This window comes from Marmota monax, unplaced genomic scaffold, assembly GCF_021218885.2.
Source record: "Marmota monax isolate L192 unplaced genomic scaffold, Marmota_monax_Labrador192_F-V1.1 WCK01_AAM20220418_F8-fsc00218, whole genome shotgun sequence".
NCBI classification, from domain to species: Eukaryota; Metazoa; Chordata; class Mammalia; order Rodentia; family Sciuridae; genus Marmota; species Marmota monax.
The window spans coordinates 511,557-530,288 of record NW_026694764.1 but is presented as its reverse complement, the minus strand read 5'-3'; the positions used below and the strand labels follow the sequence as shown (position 1 = coordinate 530,288).

Genomic DNA, 18,732 nt, shown 5'->3' with positions numbered 1-18,732 from the left:
ATGTGTGAGGCCCTAGGTTCAATCCCTAGTTCCACTTTGTGTAAAACTGAAAGTACTGAGTACTATCAGAAAGATTAAAAGGAGGTTGTGATGGGGAAGAGGGCCTGGAAAGGCCTGCTAAGGAAGTGATATTTAAGGATAAGTGAGGATTAACCAAACAGAGGCCAGTGGTACAGAGGGCCCAAGGGGGCTCTAAGGCAGGAGAGAGGCTCTGGTCTCTAGGCAGCAGAGGAGCCAAGCATCTCTAACCACCGAGCCCTGAGTCTGCGCCTTTGATGACACTCTTTAGACACGTTTGTACGAATGTCTTGTTTCTCACAACCTATTTCACATATCCCAAGTCTATCCTCATCAGAATGTCCCCAGGGGTGAGGCACAGTCCTCTCAATCCCCACCATCTGAGTACTTCCTCTGGGTGGGTCCAGAGCTTTCACACAAAGCAGGATCAGAGGGACTGCCCGGTGACTGCCAGAATTCCTGACTCAGTGGGCAGGACAAACAGGAGTTTCATGTCAGGACAGAAGATTTCAAGTCACTCTATTCTAGTGATGCTGGAAGACTTTCAGGAGATGGCAAAAGGATCTAGGACAGGGCAAGGGGAGTCAGGCTCACAGAATTCCAGACCTGCACCTGGGGCTGTGACTCACCAGGTGCAGCCATTAAGATTGAAATCAATAGACCAAGTGGTTTTCTCTTTCTTAAACAAAACAGTAAGTCAGGAGAAGAATGTTAACAGAACCCCAGAAGACACCCTTTCTGGGTACTTTCTTCAATAAGAGAAGCTGCAGCTACCACCTATCTAATGAGTATTTGCTGAAGGAAGCACTTCCCATGGCTTTTATTTAATCCTCTTGTCAACACTATTAGGTGGGTCTTGTTATCTTCAGTTTACAAAGGACAGAATGAGGTACAGGGGTACTGATTATTTGCCAAAGATCACATAGTAAGTAGCAGAACTCGGATCTGAATCCAAGTCTCCAAGGTCTACACTGCTGGAAGGCTCCACCTATTGCAACCTCCCCTCATAAAACCAAGTGAAAATCCCCTGTCTTCCCAAGCCAGTCCTCACTTGGTTCCCACTGCTCTTCCTCTTCAGCACTAAAGGACAGGAAACAGTCTTTAGAGTGCACATATTCCGAAGGTCATCTGTGTCTTCCCACAGATGCTTGGCCCCATGCCCACTCTCCAATATGGTGCCCTTGCTGAGATCTCCATACTGGGGACTGACTGACATCTCCTAGACCAGCTCTAAACCACCAGTCCACACTGGCAACCACTTCTACTCTCCCTATCAATCTCTCCCAACCCCTTCGCCCGGCTTAACACACAGTCACCACCTCTTATGAGTGCCTTTCCTTGCACAGAGAACGCTGCAAATCCCACATCTGATCTACTGATATGATTAAACAGCCACTCAGATTTTTAGGAAGGAAGGGACAGAAGAAGGGCTCCTGGGTCTGGAGGGAACTTGAAGAAATCATACTGGCTCACTAGGAAAGCACACACACAGGGCCCTACCCTGGGGGACTGAATCACCTCCAGGGGCAGGGCCCTGGTGTATGTAGGTTTCAAAGGCTACCAAGGTGGTTCTGATTGCACCTCTGATTAAAAGCCACAGAGTTCCTACACCCTTGTTTTTTTGGTGAAGAAACTAAGTCCCAGAGACACGTGAACTAGAAATGCAATGGAAACTAGATCTCCCAGCTCCTAATGTCATGCTCACTTCATGGATCACATTGCTCAAAGGCAGTTAAACCAAGCTGCACAGACTCTCCTATCAGCAGGGCTCCAAGTGGGAGCTCAATAAAGACATCAATTTTACCCAAGGACGTCCTGACACCAGGGCAGCAGATCTGGGCAGTTACAGGGCACTCATTGTTAACCTGTAAAATATATCTAATCTGCAAAGGCTGTACCTGGGACCCCAGGACAACCATCACACACTTGAGTACATTTCTGGTGGGGACCAGGCAATCCAGCAAATTAACCAAGCATATGAGTACCAAAGTCATTTCTAACTAGCTCTGGGAAGTTGGCCTATTGCTGGAACCTTTTAAAATGTAAAATGCCCAACCCCCCATGTCTGCTGTAGGCACAAGCACTCAAGTCACCTTTTACTTTTATTAATGATTATGATGACAACAACACCCAGGAAGTGCATAAAAGATGACACCTGGGAAGACCGAGTTTCTAGGAGTCAACACTGAAACATTTCTTTATTCAATCTTTGAGCACTAGGGTTGGGTAGACCAGGTTCGACCCAAGGAAAACAATCAGGCTCAATTCATACCTGACTCAATCTAAGAAAAAAGGAGGCTTTAGATTGTAGAAAGCAACTGTGGTGAGAAGGGCCATTCAATATTGGCAGCCCTAGAAGGTGAGGTTGAACACATGTAGCCTCCTCTAAGGTCATGGAGAAGAGGCAAAGACCTTACAAGTCCACTAGCTTTCCCTGCATCCTTGCGATGAGGATGCTATTTGAAAGACATGCAGAGGTCTTTGTGCTGCAGGCGTTTGCCTGGTAATCTAGGGGCATAGCCCTGACCAGTGCACCCTAAGATACCACCCCAACCTACCACTCAGTGGACTCTGTGCCTGGATTTTGACCTTCAAGGTGGGCCTCTCGAAGACAGGGGGCTCCCCTGCCCTCCTCTCTTCCATTCTTCCAGGTTCACTGTAAAACTGAGTCTCTCTCTCCCTCTTTTCCCCTCTTCCCCCACTGAAGATCAAAGAAAAAAATGTAAATCATGCGGACAGGGAAAGAACATCAAATTGCTTACATCATCCATCCTAAGACATCCACTCACTGCCAGGTCATGCTTTGGGTTTGTCCAAGGCTGTGGACACCACAGAGGGATAAGGAGCCTGACCTGGCTCTCAACCCTCCCTTCAACACACATACCCCCTCACACACAAATACAGAAAGGCAGTTAAATCTTATTATCTTCATCCTCTAAACGACCTTCCTTCCAACTTCCTCTAGCACTTGCCCCCAGAGCCCCAGGATGAGATAAAGTAAGAGATTGAGAACAAGCAAGGTGACAGATAAAAGCACAATGGAATTGGAAAGCAAGTTATAGCTGGGAGCTGAATACAATAGAAACCCTTCTCTTTCCACTGCCCAAACCTCTAGTGATTCCATGCAGCCATTTCATTTAAGCCTCCAGGCCTACCACCTTGGAGCCAGGAGGGAGGGCAGTGCTCTGGGCTGGCTTATGACACACGGATTTCTCAGTTCACCTCACCTGACTCAACAGATATTAAGCACCTGCTATGTCTGGCCCTCTGCTCAACTCTGCACACACACAGAGGGATGAGCTGTAGAGTGGTGGGTGGTTGCCAGGGGTTGGGGGAGCAGGGAACAGACTGTTACTGTTCATGAGGAAGACTGAAAAAGTCCTAGAGATGGACAGTGGCAACGGCAGCACAACGATGTGAAAGTACTTGATGCCACAGAACTGTACCTTTAAAAATGGTTAAAATGGTAAGTCTAATGTTATGTATATTTAACCATAATAAAAAAGATTTTTTTAAAAAGCAGTGGGAGGAAATGAGACAGCCTTCCTCTCTTCCCTATGAAGAATAGGCCTTCTTTTGAATTATTCAACTCTCTTTCCTCCAGACTAAATCTTCTGCATTCTTTTGCACATCTTTTCTCCTCTTGTCATCCAAGTGTTCTATCCAGTGGCCCAACATCCAGAAATCCCCATCAGTTCTGGGCACAGAACCCACCATGTGCCCTCCAATGCCAACCCCCTCACAGTTTCAAAGGCTCAGGCTAAGGTCCCTTACTCCCTCCTACCCTCAGAACTGCCCCAGGTATACCAATAAAATCTGCCTCCACTAGGACACAGATCTAGACCATGTGCTCCTGGAGGGCAGAAACCATTTCTCACACAGGCTGTTTCTAATCCAGGAAGTGGGCCACATTCCAAAAGTCTCCATGTACGTTACCAAGCAGCATTATGGATGGTGTTAGAGCCCTCATCAAGCCCACAAGTCCTGTTTACCATAGGTCACAAAAATATTATATATTTATGATTCAAGCAAACAGAGAGCAGCACAGGCTGCACATGGAGCAGCACGCTGGCTACACACGGCCCCAGCCCACCCACATGCACAGGGTGAATGGAAGATCAGGTTCTGCAGTGAGTCAGACCTGAGTCTGAATCTGGGCCCTGCCACTTACTGGCTGCCCAACCTCGAGCAAATTATCTAATTTCCAAGTAACTTCTCTAAACCTTGGTTTCTTCATGTTGAAAATGTGGACAATCACTCCACCTCAAAGGGTTATTGTGAGGGATAATGAGATTACATAAGCAAAGAAACTACTGTATAGTAACTGCTCCTTGTTGTTCCTCTTCCAGCCCCCCAACTCCCCTTCTGAAATGAATCCACATTAAAATATAAATAACTTGTATCAAAGCAATCATTGTTCTGAACTGAAGAAAGAAAAAGAAGGGTTCACAAGACAAGACTGAAAGGACAGAACCACACGTTCCGGGTCCACACTCGGCCTGTTCCCTCCACCTTGCTTTCACATGTGGGCCCAAGGTAGTTTCCAGGGTGAGTAATGACTTTGTTAAGGTCGGAGAGACATCTCCAGCTTCTCTTGAACCTCGGCTCGGCAAGGCCACCCGACTGTCAAGTTCTGTTCTCCTCACTCAGATCCGGAGACACAGGCGGGATGCTGCCTTGCTTAGTGCCTCTGCTCAGGGCTTGGTGTCCATTATTCCTAACTCCAAAAGATGCACTAGGGCAAAGTGCCTTCTACCCTCTGGTCACTCCCTTACAATTTGTGTGATGACAATCATTCTTCACCTCCGTCTTCCAGGGGACAGCCGGAGGACATGAGAGAAGAGACAAACATGCCGACCCCTATCTCAAGCACTGTGCACACATGCTTACCTCCGCTTCACGATGCTTAGGCTTTGGGGTGCCCTGCCTAATTGGTTTCTCGAAGACTCTGTCCTCAGCCACTCAGAATGAAAGCCCAACTACTGCATGCTTCAGCCACTTTCTTACAAATGTGCCTTGAAAGAAAGAGTGGGTGGGTGATGAAGAGAGAACACAAAAATCTTCCTTACAGTCTGGCTCAGAGCCTACCCCCTTTTACCTTCAGAGGTGTGCTGGCAGACAAATAAAAGCTGTTAGTCTAAGAGATATGTGCCATGCACAAAAATAATTTAGAGCCCTGTATTTTCCTCTCTGTACCCAGAAAGAAGTAAAGAAGGGGACATAGAAGTATTCCTATTTCACAGAAGAAACCTGTCTAGTCCTTCTCCTGGCTTCTACCAAACCCATAACCAGTTCACCAGGGCTCTAGTGGCAATCTGGGTGGAGAAACAATTCTCTAATGCACTGTTCCCAGGATTGCAGGATGGTTAACATGCCTGAGCCCCACATACTAAGTGCCACTACTGCTCCCAAAACATAGTGACAGTTAAAACTCCATGTCCAACATTTTTCAAACATGTGGACAGTGCCAGAGTGGTTGAGAACCACGACTACACACTTGTATGGTTTTGTGTCCCATGGTGCCCAGCATACATGAGGCACACTTCATGACTTATGAATTGAATCTAGTAGGAAAGCACAAGTCTCTTAGATTTGTATTTCACCAAGCAAACAGTTACTGAACTGCTACTATATACTCAGCACTTTTATAGGCATAGTATCGATAAGAAATATGGATCACAGTCCCTATACATAAGGTAGTGGGGACATCATTCAATACAAAATGATTCATAAAACATCATTCAATACAAAGCAACAAGCTGAGCATGGTGTCACATGTCTGTAATTTCAATAACTCGGGAGGTTGAGGCAGGAGGTTTGCAACTAAGCAAGATCCTAAGCAATTTAGGAAGACCTTGTCTCAAAAGTTAAAAATAAATAAATAAAAATGGCTGGAGATATAGCTCAGTGGTAGAGTGCCCCCTGGGTTCCCATCCCCAGTATCAAAGTACACTCACACACACATACACACACACACACACACACACACACTCCCTATCAATTTATCTATCTATGAACGTATAATCAAATTAAATCATAAGGTCTATAAGGAAGCAGATAAGATTATCAGTTAAGGGCTGGCATTGTCAGAGGAAGCTTTGTGGAAAAAACCAGAAGTTGAGGTGGCTCTTTAAAGGACAACTGCCTATGGAAAACTCCTCTAAACCTGTGGTTCCAAGAGAAATTCAGGAACCCAAGCCCTTCAAGTCCCATCCTAGAATGGTCCTTCAGTAGAAGAGGGTTGCTCAGTGGTAGAAATTTTCCATTTTCCCTCAGAAGACCAGCTTTTATCAGGCCTACATTACAGAGGCCTTTTGCCCCAAAGGCAAGGCAGAGGTGTCTAAGATGGAACCAGTAGCATTCTGTCACATGCTGAGTGGTGGAGTTCCCAGGTGTGACTACAGAAACTCCCCACTTCACCTGTAATCTCTGGCCCTGAGAGTCTCCTGCTCTGGTGATGTGAACTTCTCAGGCGAGTGTCACATCTTAACTACCTCCTCCGCCAAAGGTCTCTAGGTCTCTGGCCCCCTTGCTCACCAACCACCTCTACTTTTCTTAGGCAAACAGTCTCTATTTCCTCCATTCATCTTCCTCCAGCCTCTTGGGCTCCTCCCACATGCTGTGCCACAAAAGCTCCTTGCAGCCCATCCCACCATCCTCTACACCACCAACCACCTGACATTCAAGCTGCTCCTAGAGTCTGGCTCCTCTACCAAGCCCAAGACTTGTGGCTTCCCCAACCCTGTTTCTCTTCAAACATGCAAAATCAGTAACACTCCCCCTACACACCCCACTCATCCTTTACTTATACACAATGTAAATTGAGAGTCTCGTCTATTTTTATACACTATCTAATGTTAGGAAGAATCCCACTTACCACAGACCACAAGAGCTGAGCCCAGGCCTGGGCCTACTTGTTCTTATTTCTGGAAGACTGACTGACCTATTCTAAACCCTTGTCACCACTTAGCCACCATACAAGCTAATAACATCGAGTGATACACCCTTCTCCCACATACAAGCTCCAGAGGACAAAAGCACACTCTCCCATCCTCTGCAGAGCCACAGACCTGTACTTAAAGACTCTTCTCAATAAATAAATGTAAGGGTCATATAGTCATATGCTCTTTTCATATATACTGTGGATTGAACCCAGGAGCACTCTACCACTCAGCTACATCCCCAGTCCTTTTTATTTTGAGACAGGGTCTTGCTAAATTGCCCAGTCTGTCCTGGAACTTGCAGTTCTCCTGACTCAGCCTCCTGAGTGCTGGGATTACAGGCTGCGCCACCAACCCCAGAACATGACCTTATCTTTTGAAACAAACTATTTTTTCACAAGGTTCACAAGACATTCTTTTGGAAGTTAAGCCAGCTACAGTTTTGGCATAAAACCTATACACATTTTCCTCTATACTTTAAAACATCTTTAGGTAACTTATAATACCTAATTCAGTGTAAACACTATGTAAATATTTACTATATTATATTGCTTAGGCAATTACGACAAGAAAAATCTGTCTGTACATACTCAGTGCAGAAACATTTTTTCCCCTCCAAATAATTTTGATCTGAGGTTGGTTGAATCCACGGATGTGGAACCCATAGATATAGAGGCCCAACTGTTCATGATTATTTGATTAATGTCTCCATTCACTGCTAAGACTATGAGAACCTTATCTGCCTTGATCATTACTGTGTCCTCTGTACTAGGTCCTTCCTCAACCAGAACATGAAATCCCACTCACAGTTAGCAGGTTCATCCTCAGGCTATCTGACCAGTTGATAACATTTCTAGGGGCTCTCTTAGGTCCACTATTTCTAACCTTAAGTAAGAACAAAGAAACTCATGTACCTTTTAGATTGATACCCATTAGAGGATTTTTCTATAGTTGGGAGAATCCCAAACTCAAGTTAAGGACTGGCTGGCTGGGAGGAGAATGGCAAGAACTGGAGAGAACAAAGAATTAATGGGAGGTGTGAACAGGGTCCAAGTCTTCTACCAAACCATGTTTATGTATTCTCCTTTAGTCGGTGGGCATTCAAGAAATGCTTTAGAGTTGGCTTATTAACTTGATTACTTTTGTTCTGTTTCTTCAACCTAGGGAAGAAGAAACCGAGGAGAGAGGTATAAAGTAGGTGCTGAGGAGGATAAGAACTGAATATCAGATTCCAGAATGACTGATTACTAACCTTGGGACAATGGCAAATGTGTGTAATTCACAGCAATCATATTTAATGCACATGTCCCAACCTTAACAGTTCTAAGATACTGAGGAAAGCACAACAGTTAAGAAAAAGGGAGCCTAGCTAGGTACAATGGTGTGCACATGTAGTCCCAGCTGCTTGGAAGGCTTGGAAGACAGAAGGATCACTTGAGCCCAAGAGTTCGAGGCCAGTCTGGGCAACATAAGACCCTGTTTCAAAAGAAAGGAAGGAAGGAAAAAGAGAGCCTGAGCTTGCAAAGGCATTTGGATGCTCCCAAAGTTCTGATTAAACAACTGAGTACAATCTCACAACTTGTTATAGAACCTGGTTCTCAACACTAAACTGACGATACTCAGTGACTTGGGAAGGATAGTACTGATAACCTTCTGATGTAACTTTACCCAAAGACAGAACAGTTCAGCAGGCGGACCCTCAGATGGTTTCTGGAGATGCCCTCCAGGCCCAGCACTGTTATTTATTGCTGGGTTACGAGGTTACCACATTCCTTATTTACAGACCTATACTAGAACATAAATTTGTTGACAGTAGTAGCACATTTTCTGCCTTCTTGTCCCTTATGTGACAAGAAGATGTTCTTCATGGCCCATCTATGTCACAGGCACACAGTTCACAATGGGAAGGAAATGGAGGCAAGACGTGACATCAGGGTCCTATGCAGCAGCATGTTGACTGAACTCTTGGGGCAAGAGTAAAGGGGTGGAGAAGTCAGCTCTCTTGCTCATCCTCTTATTGTTATCCTAACTGTCAAAACCTCACTTTCCCAAAGAACCTCCTCTGTATGTATTGCTAAAGGCTATGGTAATCTGTCCTATCTCACAGTATAATGGGTCTGGAGAATGGCTGAATATCTAATACCAGCAAAGTTCTCTGTACTCTTCCTTCCAATGTTTGGCCAAAGCATCATTTCATTTCATTCCAAATGCCACAAGCTCCCTAAATGCCCCCCCCCATATGCATTTTTTCTAGGAAAAAAGTCAGGAAATAACCTTACTCTGCTGTAAGAGGTCAGCCTTCCCATTCCCCTGTCCAAGGCATCTGTTTGGACAGCTAGCACATCAGAACACAGCAGCAGTCCCACCCTGTGCAGCAGCCTAGAAATACATGCCCAGAATTGCCAGCTTTCCAAGTGGTGCTGGCTCCACAGCCGTATGAGAAGAGAAGGAAGGGGAAGAGACTTTTCCAGAAAACAGCCACAACAACAAAAAAATCATTTGAAAAAGAACATCTCTGTCAGCAACTACCACCTCACAACAAGTCCTTCTTGAATGTGCTCTACATTATTTCAATTTAGCAACACTGAGCCCAGCTTCACAGTTTCAAGGACACTGCAGTCTAAAACTTCTAACTGGCTGGACAGTAAAGAGAAGCTGTTTGATTTATGAAGTGGGTCAAACAGAAGCAGTGATGCAAAAGGAAAGCGGTCAGCCTGGGGTCTTTCTGTCGCTGTCCCATTCACTTCCTCCGCTCATACTTCATCCTTTGTGAGAAGCTCAGAGTTCCAAGCAAGAAGATTCTTCTGGAATCTAACCGAGCTTGGACACAGAGAAAGAAGGTTTGAAACAAGACACACAAATTTTCTCTTGGATCATCCTAATTGTATTTCAAGGACCATTGCTCAGATGGAGGCATCCAGAATTCTGTTTATTACAAGGCCAGGTCTGATTCCAAAAGCATCTCAGAAAGGATACAATCTCAATGATGTGTATACATAAATGAGGGGAAGAGGAAGCATAACAACCTCTACTGAACACTTTCTCTAAGTAAGCACTGTGCTAAGAGCTTTCGATTGTTAGAATACACACAAATTCAACAAGCATCTGTGCTCTACTGTGTGCAAAACACTGTTCTAGATGCTGGGATACAAAAATGAACACAGCACTCAAAATCCTAGCTTTCACAGAACCTACATTTCATTTTATTTTTGTGATGCTGGGGATCAAACCCAGGACTTTGCACATACTAAGCAGGCACTCTGCCAACAGGCTGATTCGCTGGCTTGAATTTGCATTTCAGTCATGGTTGACAGAAATAAATCTATGTCAGCTGGTGATAAATACTACGAAGAAAGATAAAGCAGACTAAGGAAATGCTATGTAAAATTTTGTATAAAAATAAAGCAGGGAAGGGAGTGCTATTTTAGACAAAGTTGTCCTGGAAGACTTCTCTGATTGTTAGCAGTAATAAGGACTACCACATACGTGTGCCAGGAAGTGGACAAGAATTTAACGTGCAGCATTTCACTTAATCCCCGACAACACTAAGTTCAATACAATCACCATTCTCAACACATAGAAGAAAAAAGGAGCTCAGAGGTAAAATTCTTTGCAGAATCTGCAGTAAGGGGAGTAAGAGTAAAGTGGATCCGAGGTCCAGGTTATACAGGAAATGAAGAGGCCAGGACTTGAACACAGGAATGCAATTCCAGGCTCCATGTATCTCTTCTCTATACTGTGCTACCATGTTAGTGGAGAAAAAGAGCCCCAGAGATGTCAGTGTAGCCAGGTATGGTGGCACATGCCTGTATTCTCAGAGGCCTGGAAGGTTAGGGCAGAAGGATCTCAAGTTCGAGGCCAGCATAAGCAATTTTATGAGGCTCTAAGCAACTTAGCGAGACCTTGTCTCAAAATAAAAATTATAAAGGGCTGGGGATGTGGCTCACTGGTAAATTGCCTCTGGGTTCAATCCCTGGTATCAAAAAAAAAAAAAAAAAAGGAAGTCAGTGTGGCTATAATTGCAAAGTAGCAGATGCACCTGGCAACTTCACTTCACACATGGCTAAGAGATTAATGCAATTCAGTCTTCCTACTATCAGACTATTAACTCTCATCACCAGCTGAACAGCAAGGCTTATCTTGAAACAAGAAGAAAGACACCTTAAGTTCTTTAAGGCCAGCTACCGAATGCTGAACATGGTCCTCTGCCACCCCGACTCCAACCCCCAATACATAGTCATGTAAGTCAAGGGAGACATCCTTTACTGCCAATTCTCCAGATTACCATTTCTCTCTTGAAAGCAGAAAGAGAACAGGTGATGACTGAGCCAGCTGCTCGACAGAGCCAAGGCAGCTCTGAGGTGAACTGGAGGGGACAGACATTGAGAAAAGATAAGCAGCAAGGAAAACACAGGCCCTCTCCAGTCCTATTTCAAAGAAAGCACAGTTCTTCTTCAAGCCCTGGAGTGCTGAGCTGGTAGAGAGGGACACGGAAGGTTTCTTCAGAAGCATAAGACAAGACAGACAAGCACAAAGAGCAGACACCCAGCTCTCTTGAGGGAAAGGAGAGGAGAATAAGGCAGGGGGTTATTAAGGAAGGAGATTAACATTGCTTCAAGCAGGGAAGTCCCGAAGGGAAATACCACATCCAAGGTCAGAGAGTATTTACAAAATTGCTGGAAATCCCAGGTTGAGAGTCCAGGCCCATCTACCAGGGAGGCTAAGAGGAAAGAGAAGCCCAAGTAGAGTCCCACAAAGTTCAAATCAAAGGTCATGGTTTGGACCCACCCATTTTGTAACTATATTTTAGTTATCAGAGCCACAGAACCTGTAGCCAGAGTTAATCAACAACCAAGGTGAGCCAGGAAGGTGGGGTTCATCCCAGCGTGGACCACACTAAGGGACATTTACACAGCCTGGATTTGCATCTTATATTCCAACTGACTGGAGTACCACAGTTTAAACCCTGGCTGAGCTGATCTCCTAAAGTCTTCAGACCCTCTCCCAAACACATACACATACACACACACACACACACACAGAGAGAGAGAGAGAGAGAGAGAGAGAGAGAGAGAGAGAGAGAGAGAAATTCAATGCTTGGTCTCTCTTCCCAGCAACTTATCATCTTATCTCCAGCAAGTCAGGTTTTATAGCCCAACACTGCATCAAATAAATTATGACCTGAATGGCCAAGAAAAAACTGTGTCACCTAGAGAAACCCAATTAACAACATGACTCTGCTCTCTTCAATTCCTCTCTTCCCTCCAGTCATATCCGGGGCACCTGTGTGGCTGACCGCCTTTTCCCATTCCTGGCCATGTTCCTAGCTAACTCAAAAGCCAGAAGACAAATGTGAATAGGGACCTCCTGAGAAGCTCACCTACAGAAGCAAAACCTTGCTCTCCTTGCACCTTGACCTGTTGAGAAAGTTGGAAGGGCACTAGATCAAACACCACCTGGGTGACAGCCTTAAGTATTCACCTTGAAATGACTACATTGCACTTAAGCCAAAGCTTCCAGCTGAAGAAAAATATAAATGCTGCTAAAAGCTCCTAAAGGAGAATAAGTAAATTCCCCACGCGGGGACAATAGAAAGGTATTCTGAAGAAATTCCTGCTGCAGTTGTTTCCTCTAAACCTCTTTCCTAATTAGCCCCTCCCTTGAGAGATCATCATTACCTCTACCCCCACTGCTTTTCCAGACTTCCAGACTGATCACATGCAGCATGTGTTTTCTGTGTGTACATATATGCAAACATCCTTTCCTAGCCCGTGCTAGAGTTTCTGAAGGGAATAAATGCTTCCCCTCCTCCCCCAGTGCACTTGTCTATCCTCCTGGCCCCACACTGCTGCAGAGTTGGTAATGTAATATCAGGGACCCCGAGACCGGAAATGCCTGGATCTGGACTGCTGCACTTGAAACCCCGAGAGAAGGGACAGGGAAAACTGAACGTGGGGCTGGAGAGACGGTAGGAGGTGTGGGGTGCAGTGGGGAGGCTGAAATGCAGACCGACCAGGGAAGAGCTGCAATTCAGGGGTGGGCGAGGAAGAGAAAGAGGGATGAGGGGGAGGCTGTCAAGGCAGTTGCAAAGTCAAAATTGGAGAACCGAGGAAGAGAAGGGGGAGGAAAGAGATAAGTAACAGCAAGGGTGTAAAGAGGGCCAAGAGGAGGTGAGGGGCCATAATAAAGACTATGCAGGTGATGAAAGGGGCCTGGTGACTCTCGAATACCTAGGAAGAAGGGGGTACTGAATCCCAGAGGGTAGGGGTGGCAGGGAGGTGTGGGGGCGGGGCACCACAGGGTGGGGACCAAACTGGCTCCCACAATCTGCAGCGAGTGAAGCGAGAAGGAGAGCAGAGGGCGGGGGCCCAACAGCGGCGGTAGCCCGGGAAAGGGGCAGGGGTCGCAGAGAGGAACCGGGCTGGTGGAGGGGGACGCCAGGAAAGCACGTGAAGCGTGCAGCCACCAGGCTCCCTCCCTTGCGGCGAGGTCAGTAACCAGGGCGAGGCTGGGGGACGGCGCGCTCACCCGCAGGGCGGACAGGTCGATGTCGTCCAGGCTGCGGGCGGGGGCTGGGTCGCCCATGGCCTCCGCCGGGAACGGGGCCCCGGGGCCGCTCACACTCCGGCTCGGTTATTCCACTGCCGCCGTCGCCGCTTCTCCCCCATCGGGGGACCCTGGGGGCGGACTCCACCGCGCCTCCCCCGGAGAACGCGGAGGGGGGAGGGCCGGCGGGAGGACCGACCCACCGACTGACAGGAGCAATCGCCCCGGAGTCTGCAACCCGAGCCTCCCGACTCTCTTGCGCAGGCGCGGAGCGGCGGTGCCCCGGGAGGGTGGAAGAGGGAACGTGACGCGAGCGCGCCGGGTTCCCCCTCCCCCTAGGCGCCGGCACCTGCGCGCAGGCGCAGCCGAGCAGACGAAAGGCGCGCACCAGGACTAAGCGACCGCGCGAGCCTGGCTTGAAAGAAGTGGGCGGCGGCCGGGGCGGCCGCAGAGCGCGCCCACCAACGGGTGCGCCTGCGCACACGGTTTTTCTTCCCTTTTCCTATTTTTGCCCTTTCTCTCTCCCGTTTCCTTCCTAGATCTCCTTTGACGCCTTTCCTTTCCTTTCCCTCCTTTCGCGTGCCCAGCTGCCAATCAAGCCATCCACCTCTCTATTTGCGGGGGAAGGGAGGCGGGACCCAACCCCCTCTATTACTTTGGGGAGTTGTTATGGTAACTCCCCACGCGAAGGCTGGGTGGCCTCTAGATAGGACGGGCTGTCCACCCACCCAATTGCCATGGCAACTGTGGAGCCGCTGAGGGAGGGGCCTCTCCGTGAGAATTTGGCTGGAGAAACCACGTGGGAGTTGGGGGGTGGAGCGGGCATTGGCTGCCTCGGGAATGCCCTTTACTCTCTACCCCAGCTAGAGTGAAGAGCGTTGAAGAGGGGAATCTCAGATCTGAGCATAGGGAATCCCACTGCAGACCTTTGTCTCTGCACCTCTCATAAAGTGTTCTGCACAGAGGAACTGTTTGATCATTGGAATCGCCAGTGGCAAAGGGGAAGAGGAAGAAACTGTCTAATCCCTTAAAACTTGCTCAGGTCACCTGAGATCTAACCAGGTTGGCATAGCACCCCCCCCCCCCCGCCATTAGCCTCACTAAAGGCTGGATAATGCTATCTAAGAACAGGGAGTCACATTCTGCCCCCACTGACTAATTTGCTCTGTGACCTTGAGAAAATCGCTTTGCTTCCCTGGGCTTTTCTTTCATTGCAAAGTTCAGGGGGAAGTCTTTGGGTCTCAAGATTTCTTCCAACACTAATACAATCTCTGAAGGGCCCCAGCAACCTTAATATAAACATCACTTAGGAATCTGACGGGTAGTACAGGGCTATATCCCAGCTACTTGAGAGACTGAGACAGGAGGATCACAAGTTCGAGGCCAGCCTCAGCAATTTAGTGAAACCCTGTCTCAAAATAAAAAGGGCTGAGTATGTAGCACAGTGGCAGAATTCCCCAGGGTTCAATCCCCAAAACCAGAATGAAAAAAAAAATCTTAGGAAAATTTGAAAGAAAGGTCCTTGGAAAAGAGTTGAATGACCTCTTTTCTGGACCCTTAGCACATCTTTAAATCACCTCTCTTGAAGGCTCTCTTGACCCACTCTGAATTTGGCTCTTCTGTTTTAGCTACCTGGCTTAAGCCCTTTAAATTTAAGACTTTTGAGTTGCAGGTGTCTGTTGACTCTCCTTAAAGGTAAGAATAATATCAGTCTTGGGTGCACAGGGCTTGGCACCTGCTAGAGCAAATGAACACTTAAGTTGAATGAAGGCCTCTGTTGTCCAGAGAGGCACTATAATAGTTCAAGGTCAAGACCACTGGATAGGGCTGGGGTTGTAGCTCAGAGGTAAAGTGCTTGCCTAGCATATGAGAGGCACTGGGTTCCATTCTCAGTACTGCATATAAGTTAAATAAAAGTCCATTGACAAAAGAAAGAAAGATCATTGGATATTAAGAAAAAGTATAGATTTCTCCACTCCCACCCTTCCCCCACCCCCACCCCTATTAGGGATTGAATCCAGGAATGCTTCATCACTGATAGCACACTTAGTCCCTTTTTTATTTTTTTATTTTGAGCTAAGATCTAAGTTGCCCAGGCTGACCTGGCATTTGCTATATCTTCCTGCCTCAGCCTCACAAGTAGCTGAGATTTCAGGGTCGCTCTACCACACCCAACAAAATGCATAGAATTTGAAGTTAGCACTTTAGGCAAATCACTACCTCTCTGAGGCTCAATTCTAATCATCTGTAAAACAGAGATAATAATAGACGTTAGGATAAAATACAATTATAAATGTAAAGCACTCAGCATATACTAGACCCTCAATAAATTTACTAGTGACTGACTCATAAAGTATTTAATAGTTATTAAATGAATGAATGAATCAATCAAAGTCACAGGGGTGGAATAAATGGCCACCCAATCCTCAAGAGGCAAGAAATCTGGGTGTAAACAGGACAAAGAACAAGTTTGGCCCTAAACTGATAATTACTTTTTTGTTGTTGTTCTTACTGGGAATTGAACCCAGGGGCACTTTACCACTGAGCTACGTCCCCTGACTATTTTGTATTTTGAGATGGGGTTTTGCTAAATTGCTAAGGGCCTCCCTAACTTGCTGACACTGACCTCCAACTTGCAATACTTCTGCCTCAGAGTAATTGCTGGGATTAGAGGCCTGGGCTACCACACCTGGTTCTAAGATGATAATTATTGAAGCTAGAGTAGGAATCCATGGATAAACATGAATCTGTGAAGATTCCTTATCCTATTCCCTACTTTTGTATATTTTTAAGTTGTCTATGAAAAAAACAAAAAGATACACTAATGGTAGAGGGAGACCTGGACCAGGCATCAAGAAAATTTAAAATACAAAACATACAACAGGGGCTAGAGATATAGCTTAGTAGTAAAGCGTTTGCCTGCCATGCATGAGGCCTGGGGTTAGATTCCCATCATCAAAAATAAAATAAGATGGGCTGGGTTTATGGTAGAGCGCTTGCCTAGCAAGTGCAAGTCCCTGGGTTCGATCCTCAGCACCACATAAAAATAAATAAAATAAGGTATTGTGTCCAACTACATCTCATAAATAAATAAATAGAGGCTGGGATTGTAGCTCAGTGGTAGAGCACTTGCCTAGCATGAGTGAGGCACTAGGTTTGAGCCTCAGCACCACACAAAAACAAATAAATAAAGGTTAAATTCTTAAGGAAAAATAAATGAAAGCAGTACCTCTTTAAAAATAATAAGGGGCTGGGATGTGGTTCAGTGGTAAAGTGCTCACCTAGCATGTGTGGGGTGCTGGGTTCGATCCTCAGCACCATATAAAAATAAAGATTTTTATGTCCACCTACAACTAAAAAATATTTTTTAAAAATAATAATAAAATAAAAATAAGACCAGCTGGGGTGGCTGGGGATGTAACTCACTTGGTAGAGTACTTGCCTTGTATGCATAAGGCCCTGGGTTCAACCCCAGCACCACAAAAAGAAACAAACAAAAACTAGGGGTAGAACATCTGTTTAGCATGGCTTCTATCCCCAGACCCAAACATACAATAAAAGATTAATTATAGAACCCTTGGAGGAATAATGAATGTTGTATTGGCGTAGTTGTCTACCACCAACCTTTCCCTCCACGCTGGGCCTACAGACTTTGTTTGGTTCGGTGCTGGGGATTGAACCCAGGATGTCAGGCATTTCAAGCAGGTGCTCTGCAACTGACCTACACCCTCAACCCCTAAGCCAGCTTCAGCAACTTTTCCAAGCCCTAAGCAACTTAGAGCTAGTTTCAAAAAAACAAATAGGGCTGGGGGTGTGTGGCTTGGTGGTTAAGCACCCCTGGGTTCAATCCGTGATACCTCCCAAATATAACTATTTTTATTCTAAGCCCTCTCCTACTGTTCCCTTACTAAACACTGGCACTTGCTAGAGGGCTTCCAATCAAGATTTGAGGACTCAGGAAGGAAAGTCAAGTTGCCAATGTTAAGTAGAGGCCCATTTAGCCCCTGGCCCTGCCTGGGGCAACTACTGCCTCCACCTTACTCCACAGTTATGAGGTACTCTCTTCTTAGGAAAGAAGTACTTAGTACCAACAATGAGGCTAATTAATAGAATGCCAATTAGTACCCAGAGATTGCTCTGTGTGGGAGGGGGATTTCTTGCACAGAAGTGACTTTTTTGGTCTGGGGATTGAATCCAGGCACTGACAGTGGCTTCTTTAGAGAACCAGAAACCTGAACTCAAAGGAAAGGATGGGGGGGCTGGGGATGTGGCTCAAGCGCGCTCGCCTGGCATGCGTGCAGCCCCCGGGTTCGATCCTCAGCACCACATACAAAGATGTTGTGTCTGCTGAGAACTAAAAAATAAATATTAAAAAAAATACACAAGGCCCTGGGTTCAATTCCCAATACTGCAAAAAAAAAAAAATTAATTAAAAAAAAAAAAAAAAGAAAGGATGGGGTGGGCACTTTATGTCCTCTTCCCATCATCACCCCCCTGAATCCCCATCTTGCAGGAAACTTCATTAAACTTGCTTTACTCTGCTTGGTTTCTTTCTGCTTTTGTGGCCAATTGTGATACTGGTGATTGAGACTGGTGGAATGGAAGGGCATAAACTAGGCCCAGTGATCAACTTTTTTCTAACTTTGAAATATTTCAGACATATTAAAAAAGTCATTTTAAAGAAAAGTTATGAATATATAATCTAATAGGCATGGTAGCCCACACCTGTAATCCCAGCAACTCAGAAAGTTGAGGCAGGAGGTTCACAAATTCAAGTCTAGCCTGGGCAATTTAGCAAGACCCTGTCTCAAAAATAAAAAAATAAAAAGGACTGGGGATGTAGCTCAGTGATAGAGCAACCCTGGGTTCAATCCACAGTCCAAGAAAAAATAAATACGTTAGTAAAATTTTTTAAAAAATGTATAAAACCCATTACACATGTGTGTATGTGTGTGTATATATATATATATATATATATATATATATATTTATTTATTTATTTACACATACACACACTGTGTGTGTATATACATTTATGTATAGTCCATAAAGTGTTTCATAAACTACGTATTCACTACTCAGTATAAAAGATAAATTGAGTTTATCTTCAATTGAATTGAAGCTGTTTGTGTACCCCTCCTGGGAGGTAGCCATCCTGTTTGGTGTTATTTTCTTTCCTCCACTATGCGTTTTAGTCTTTCCTCTTGGGCATTCCTTCCAATAGAAC

General features: G+C 45.7%; 1 protein-coding gene across 13 annotated transcripts in view; it reads right to left on the bottom strand.

The window, feature by feature from the left end:
• The window catches only part of Mink1 (misshapen like kinase 1), a 51,460-nt gene extending 37,682 nt beyond the window's left edge, over nt 1-13,778 (bottom strand). For 8 of the 13 annotated variants that reach the window (XM_046424978.2, XM_046424979.2, XM_046424981.2 and 5 more), the window contains exon 1: nt 13,488-13,778. In XM_046424978.2, the coding sequence (XP_046280934.1) occupies nt 13,488-13,544 (57 nt within the window). In that variant the 5' untranslated portion in view covers nt 13,545-13,778. The remainder of the gene's footprint in view (nt 1-13,487) is intronic. The other 5 variants (XM_046424984.1, XM_046424986.1, XM_046424991.1 and 2 more) reach the window with 1 other exon arrangement.
• Between the last annotated feature and the right edge of the window lie 4,954 nt (nt 13,779-18,732).